The 7,924-nt window shown below is 35.3% G+C and overlaps 1 protein-coding gene across 3 annotated transcripts; it reads right to left on the reverse strand.

Moving 5' to 3' along the window:
• Window positions 1-445: 445 nt before the first annotated feature.
• Window positions 446-6,896, reverse strand: LOC111390634 (ubiquitin carboxyl-terminal hydrolase 2-like). Of its 3 annotated transcripts, none has more exons than XM_023015698.1 (3): window positions 6,712-6,896; window positions 3,271-6,134; window positions 446-1,019 (listed from the first exon to the last, which is right to left on the reverse strand). In XM_023015698.1, exons 2-3 carry the CDS (start codon window positions 6,126-6,128, stop codon window positions 800-802), a joined length of 3,078 nt encoding a protein of 1,025 aa, XP_022871466.1. In that variant the 5' UTR covers window positions 6,129-6,134; window positions 6,712-6,896; the 3' UTR covers window positions 446-799. The 3 variants fall into 3 exon arrangements, with proteins under 3 accessions (XP_022871466.1, XP_022871467.1, XP_022871468.1); XM_023015700.1 differs by lacking the exon at window positions 446-1,019 and adding an exon at window positions 1,039-1,721; XM_023015699.1 differs by having other exon boundaries at window positions 3,271-6,896.
• Between the last annotated feature and the right edge of the window lie 1,028 nt (window positions 6,897-7,924).

Here is a 7,924-nt window from a genome sequence, read left to right on the forward strand (position 1 = left end):
TGAAGTGGAGGTACCATGTGTCAAATCAAATAATGTCGCGACATATTTTGCCAAAGGCAACTCATATCTTGTCAAGTGAAAGTACAAGAGATTAAATGAATATGTTCACTTGAATTGCAAAATGAAATTAGTGACGGCAATGATGTAGGAATGACAATCAAAATGCTAATATTATTTTTGAAAAAAGCATATTAATCAACTACTTTAACAGTCACATGAGTATAATAACATCTCTTCTGAGCATCCTTAATATCAGAAATTGTGCTACGAACAACAACAATCCACTAGGACGACCTACAATCCTAAGAGTCAGGCCCTATTTTGATACCTTTAAATGGCTACTCTTTGCGGGCTAGAAAATTTAGGTCGCATCTCGCCGTTTTTTAGGTATCATATCTCCATTTCTCACAATTATTTATTTTGTTTAAACATAAATAAGAGTCCAAGGCATAAATACTATTCTCCTTCCTCACCCAATTCCCATTTATTTCTCCTAATCCCTGCAACATTTGGGGCAGAAGAAAGACATTACAACATTTTTAATGCAACTCATTACTATTCTAGTAACATGTAAAATATATGTAACATCCAACCCCAAACTTAAAGACCTTTCTCCAAAAAACTAGAAAAGAATATTATCCAAGGCCAAAATTTAGAATTATACGCTTTCAACCATTTTTCACCTCAAAAAATTGTGTATTGACTATTAAGTTTTTGATATTGTACACTCATCTACCCCCGCCCCCCGCCCCCCCTCAACTTCACAACAAAAAGAAAAGAAAGAAAAATGAGATCTTCCTCAAGTTTGCTCGTAAAATAAAATGTAGGCTTCACAGCGAAGAACTTCTTCCAAGGAAACTGCGTGCACATGAGCATCATTGGCATGATACCACATGCAATCTCCATTCTCGCTTTTGGCACCTCCTCTTACATACGCAACATAGTGGCCACCTCTCAAGGTCCCCAAATGCTCCACCACTCCAATCAGACGATACTCGTACACGCCTCTCTCAGCGCAACTGTAGATTACATGAGTAGAATATCAGATGGGGTTTCAAAGATTTGGTGTTAACATTTTCTGCAAAGTTGTTTAGACACACAAAGATCAAGATACACTTCGAGCAGAACAAACAGAGGCGTTATCAATATGAGGCAGGAACTTCTTCCATTCCCTGATCAGATTAGAGAACTAATTGAACGTTACAAGAGTGTTAAGTTGTTTTTAAAGACTATTATCCTCAAGTCAGTACAGAGATAAGAATTTAGAAGCCAACAAAATTCTCAAAGCATTTGTAAAACCTTTATTCTTCTCAGTAATGCAGTATTAACATTATGTTTTTGACAGGAATCGAAGCAGTATCACTATATGCCCGAGAAGGTTTTCTATACAAAAGCAATATACTCAATCAACACTATAGAAATACAAATATGAGGAATCCATCAAGGCAGAAACAATACAGCTATGTAAAGTAAGAAAGCATTGTAAAAGATGCTCCGCTTTGGATGAGATCATAAAAGTGTGTTTTCTTTTCAATACACCATGTCAAATCATCATGGAATAAAGAAGTAAACTTGCTACGGGATTCCATAGATACTTAACCCAGGCATTCTCTCAGTCAAATAGCAGGTAACCCATGAACCACGCAAATACGAGAAGAAATGGCTGGTTTTCCCATTAACTCATTTGACAAAGGAAGGTTTCTGGAACCGGTGAAGTCAAACTGAAAATATGAAAATAAATACGCATTCTGAAAGGCCCCAGATTCAACCTATGACTATACACACGAGGCCAAAAGTAACATGTCAGAGATGCTAAATATTTCTGTCAATATATATTTAATATCAATTTTCAAATAAGATTGATGTCGTCAAATAATACAAGTATATTCACATAATCCGGCATTTAAAGCTAGCACCAGTTATATGCCATAGCTTCTAACTTTTTGGTTTTCCATATAATTCATGGAACTTGACGACCTTAAAGAAATACTAAGAATCGGACAGGAACTCTTACATGTCTGATCTATGAAACAAAATGCCTAACTAATGTCACTCTTGAGATGCCCAACAGAATTAAAAAGCTGCAAAATTATTTTTGCCAAATTATCAAGCTTTTCCAATAGGGGATTCTAGGCGAAGTACTGGAACAAGAAAAAAAAAAGGTACAGAGAGCTTGCAAACAAGAAGTCATTGTATATATGGAATTCAAGCTGTATGTATCTCAAATTCTGTCAGAATGTATGTTGATAAATTGTAGGCATGAGAAATGTGCGAAAAGAATTAGCAAAAGTTTCAATCACTGTGGATATTCGATACAGAATTGGCTTTTAAGAGACATTCAACAGGAGTTCAACCTCCAAAAGAGTACTTTCCAATCTAGTGTTTACCAGTCTAGCAGTTGATGAGAAGGTATTAGATCACTTAAATACTATATTGGAAAACAGGGGGGATAGACAAGGTATTTGTATATTGCATCCTCGGCAGGGATATTAATAACCTGGGCTTTATTCACTACCAAGTTTAGGCAAAGGACAATGTCATACACTCTACATTTTGCTTGACAGAAACAGATTATATTTTAACATGTTCAGGATTTTTTATGAAAACAATTTTTTTATTTATAGAAGGATTATATAAAATTAAAAAGGACGAGAAGTTCTCAATTCCTAAAATAACAAGTCAAGTTAAAAGTTAAACCACCAAATCCCTCAATCCCCTGCACAACCTTGCTGCCTCTGAAGCCCAAGAATTAATGCAGAAGAAACATGTTGAAGACAAAGTCATTGTAAGATATTCTCCAAAAACATTAACAATCTCTCTCCGGACAGATAATACAAGTGAAGATGAAAATCTACTTTGTTGACCAACATATATTTAATGATAGGGATAAATATTATTCATTTTAAGCTTAATGAGGCTATTTTAAATACAGACACTTCTGTTGCCTATTTCCTGCGAGCAATGTATCTTGCCGACATTTTGCACTCTTAATAAATTGATGTTCTCTCATGATGAAATATCAATGAAAGTAGTCAACACTTTAAATCAATTTATGAAAGATAAAAGCAACTACTTCAGGTGCTAACAGCATAAACGTGGAGGAAATATTATCCATTTCAATAGTTACAGAAACAAAAGGTTTACTTTTTCCTTCACCCAATAATAAAGCAGCATTTTCTCATTGGAAACTTTGATGACAGAGAAGTAAATCTTGTTAGCATTAGGAAAGAAAAAACTGAACGGATTATCCACAAACAAACAAAATCGCACCTGGGATCCATGTATCTTTTGAGATCAATTTTCTCTTTAAAATTCACATGGCCATTCAATTTACTCAATCGACCTCGAGCATCTTGGCTGAACCTCTTTAAATGGATTGTCAAGATAGAAGGAGCCTTATCTATGAGTATCCTCTTAGTTGCATCCCTCTTCACTTTCAACTTTTCTGAATCCACATTGCCTTCCCTCCTTACTTCTGATTCACTTTGTTCAGCAAACTTATCAGTCTCTCCAGACAGAGTTGTATCGATGCTACTTTCACCACTGACCTCATTTTCAATGAAATAAACACCATTTTGGTAACTCGAAGTTGAAACCTTAGCTGGACCTGGACAGACACTTACACTCTCAGATTTTCTGTCTTCTAATTGGGGATCTATTGGATACATCTCAGCTTGTGGATAATTTTTAACAGTTGAATTTCTATTATCAATAACCTCATTCCCATTCACATGTTTTACTTCAGCGCAATTTCCACTGTCAGTCAATGGATCACTTGCATTTCTATAGTTAAGCCCATCTACTGCGATTTCTGATCTAGCTTTCCGTAATTTCCTCAATCTAATCCTTTGTTCTTGCAAAACTTTTGAGCAATTATCACATTGCCAACCATGTTCATCCTTGGAGAGAAGCTCTGGCTTTGTGAAATAAGCTAAACAACTCTCTACAGACACTGGAGCATCAGTAGTATCAACCTCATCAGGATCAGAATCACTGCTATTTCCAACACCAAATCCACTTTTGATGACTTCACTTGCTTCACAAACAGTAATATTGCTGTCCGCCACAGACTCAGGTTCATTGAACAAGTCTCCAAAGCCATCAAAATCTAAGGAATCTTGTTCATTACAAAGAGTTGATGAGACCTCAATTTCTCTTTTTGATACTTCCTCAATAGATGGGTAATCTTCTTTGTAAGGAAGCAGCAGAACTTCAGAATCTTGAATCTGTAATGGCAATTCCTCATCCCTCGAAGAACTAATATCAGGATTTGAATCTTTACGGAAAACCTGATTAGAGGATTCTGAGCTACGCTCTAAATCAGTACCATCCTGAAAAGCTTCCTTGATTACAGAACATTTGGGCAAACATTTCTCATCAGATTGTGCAAGCAAATTACTCTCGCTAGCTGATATACCTTGCCCAAGAGAGTCCAACAGTGTCACATTGTCTGAGGAAGGTGTTGAATTCAAATGTTGTAAATTGCAATCAGTACTAGATTCCAGAGCATTCAGAAACATGCCATTGTTCTGATGAGCATTTTCATTAGCTGAATCCTGTTTTCCAGAATGATCATCAATCTCTAAGGCCATATCAATGATATTTGATGCTGCATTAGGCTCGAGGTAATCTAACCATGTAAAACTATCCGAAGAACTTGACTTCCCTCCAACATTCTCAGTTGCTTGCTGGTAATCAGCCCTTTCCATAGCTGAAATATCCCAGAGTGACAAACCCATATCATTAGCTATGTCATTTGTGCTAGTGGAATCTGAAGCCGCCAATTGCTCTGCTGGAAGGGAAGTAGACTGAAGCTCATCTGATGAGTTGTCACCGCTTAATTGGCCAGCAACACTGCGAGCTGGTAGTATAAATGTGTCTTTACTGACTTCGGAGCAAATCTTTCTGCTTCTCTTTGGAGGCAATTTCGGTTTCTTGCCTCGACAGACTGTCTGCACCTTTTTTGATGGAGGCTTCTTAGTAGGAACTGGCAATGATAAGTCCAAAAATTGCTCATAAACTTTTGAAGAGTGTGCACATTCCAAACAACTAACTGTGCTAGAAAGTTGTCCACCAAATAGAGCATGCACAGAAGTGAGATCTGTGATGGTAGACTTCCCATCATCCTGAGATGAATTAATGTGCTTTTTTGCACTCAATTCTTCAGTATACAATCCATCAAGCAAACATCTAAGAAATTCATGACTATCATGTTGCTGAAATCCCCTAAACTGGGGAGCCTTGGAACAAAAACTACCAAATAATGATCTTGGATTTATCACACTTCCTGTACCAGCTTCGGGGCTGGTTTCAAGGCAAAGCTTTCTCAGAGCAGCAATAAGAGGACCAACAGATTCATCTAATTTAAAAAAGTAATCCCGCAATTTATTTATAGCCAATAAATTTTGTATAGTTGAATTAAAGAAGCATGTATTCCCCAAATTAACAATACCTCTAACTGAATAATTGCCACTTCCACATGAACCAATTGACAAAGTGTGTTCTTTTATTCCACTAGTCACACTGCCAGTCCCAAACCAAACATCCTCAACATCTGCTTTGGACCTTTCAGAAGGTGGCTCCTTTAGCATTTTTGCAATTTCATGTAAGACGTCATTGTGTTCACCTGATTTTTCAGCAGGAATTAATGTATTGCAAGGAAAACACCACTGCAGTTGAGGATTTTCATATTGGGCAGCCAATGGATGATGCTGTTGTTTTGCATGTCGAACTGCATGACTTTGAGGCGTGGTTGGGAATCCCACACCTCCACAGGAGAAAAATCCACATTCCAAACAAACCCAAATTGCTTTAGACTCCGCTTTTGAACCCCTCTCTCCCTTCTTCCCGTGCTTAGCTTTTCCCCTACCTGCCCATCTATCTGCCACACTAACTCGACAATCTTCACATGCAATAGGTTCTAAAGACTCAAGTTTAGAAGAAATTTTCTCCAAATTAATTCCCTTGGTGATATGTGAACATACTTTTCTATCATTTACAACTGCAGTTCCATTCTCAGAAATTTTAACATTGTCAATGCTTTGTTGGGAAATTGGTTTTGGAGAAGCAGAAGAGCCTTTCTTCTCCTTTTGACCACTGCTTGCCTTCTTCTTAACCTTTTTCCGCATTATTGCCTAAAACCAATGGAAAAAATAAAAAGCCAAACACTAACTTAAAAATGTAAAACCAATACAATGTTCTAACAAGAGATAAAGATAAAGAAACACTATTAAACCGTAAGTGACTAGAAATCCATCCCAAACGATACCGTGCTTCAGGAAACACAAAATGTCAATGAAGTCAAACCAAAATCAATGCAACAGAAGTGAGGGCACTTCGGAAAATGTAGAAAAAAACTATAAATGTTAAACAAAAGAGTTTGATTTATTTCTCTAATCATCTTGGGTAAATACTCCGAATCCTATTAAGGAAAACAAAAATATAATTATCAGACAAGAACAGTCATCAACTTATGCAAGTAATTATCTGTTCTCATCTAAATAATTTCAAAATGAAAAAGTTAACCCATTTAAGATCAGATCTTTCTCAGATATACACAGACGGAGTTTCCACATCTTTCAACTCTTTATTTGTTTAATATCCTTCTTCTTTTCTGGCTGCAAACATATTAAATGTGCCCATACCAACAGTCCACCATATCAGGGGGAAAAAAGAGTAAAAAAAATTTTGTCAATAGCACCAGAAATATACCTAAAGATGCGAAGAAAAGGTACCGATTTTTTCTCTAGAATCCTTTTCAATGAAGTTCGGATATAATAGGGGGAAAAATCGTGTTTGAAGAATAGTATGATCTATAATGGGAAAAGGAATGGGTTTAGGTACAGCCCTCTGGTTTTTTCCCCTCTACTCTACCTCACAGGCGAGGGTGAGATAAAGAGGCGGTAATGGAGGTGAAATGTAAAAAAGAAAACGGTAGAAAGGGTTAGCCTCTATTTGTTTTTTTATTCTTTCTCAATTAAAATAAAAGATACGATCATTATCCATCATATCAAATCACCAAATTCGAAGAACGAGAGTTGGAGAGTGTACTGCGTTTCAAAAAATAAAGCAAGATAGTCTTTAAAATTCATTTAAAAATTTTAATTATTTTGATATTAAAACCTCCATTTTATTCCACCTAAAACAATTCATAAATAAAAAGAATCAAAGATACAAAAATTAAAGAATCAAAGATACAAAATTTTTATATGCTCATCTCGATATGGGGGGTAGTTTTAGTTTTTATAATGGCTGAATTATTGAGTCTATTTTCCACAATAGCCTTTCCTATGAAAAGTACTATTTTACCCTTACTAAAATTATTTGTAAGATATATCCTATATCTTTAAGGATTTATCAATCAGGACCTATATCTATATTTTTCAATTTTTTGAGCACCTTTAAATATTCTTTATATTTTAATAGTTTTTCAAAGATTATAGGTTGACCTTTCTTGGTTATATATCCTTTAAATAATCCTTCTGAAATTTCTTCTTGTATATTTCTATGTTTGGTTATGATATCTTCTACCTTTCTTATTTCTCTACTAGTTCCTATAGAATCAAATCCTATATTATTTCTACAATTATAATATATATCTCTATATATTTCTTCAATTTTTTCTTTACCAACAAGAAATATATTATCAAATTTTTTATCTAATTTAAGTAAGAACGAAACATCTTTTTCATCTAAAAATAAAATAAGATTATTATCATCCTTAGTAGTGGAAGTAGATGCATGTGAATTGTTCATTAAAGCATGAGCATGTAAAAACAAGTAAATAACTTACAGTAATCAAGTGGAAATAAACAGGCTTTCCCTCCAGTATGCTCTTATAGATGCTTTGCATGTACTTAGTCAACTTCTGAATCAAGTAAATATTTAAAATATTTTTGAAATCATTTGAGTCCACAACTGCTTC

Source organism: Olea europaea, unplaced genomic scaffold, assembly GCF_002742605.1.
Source record: "Olea europaea var. sylvestris unplaced genomic scaffold, O_europaea_v1 scaffold701, whole genome shotgun sequence".
NCBI classification, from domain to species: Eukaryota; Viridiplantae; Streptophyta; class Magnoliopsida; order Lamiales; family Oleaceae; genus Olea; species Olea europaea.

What these genes read in the sequence shown, in the direction of transcription:
- LOC111390634 (XM_023015698.1), bottom strand. Translation starts at nt 6,128, where the DNA reads ATGCGGAAAAAGGTTAAGAAGAAGGCAAGCAGTGGTCAAAAGGAGAAG. An exon ending in AAAAGATACATGGATCCCAG is followed by an intron (nt 1,020 to 3,270) that starts GTGCGATTTTGT and finishes TGTAATCTACAG; the next exon opens with TTGCGCTGAGAGAGGCGTGT.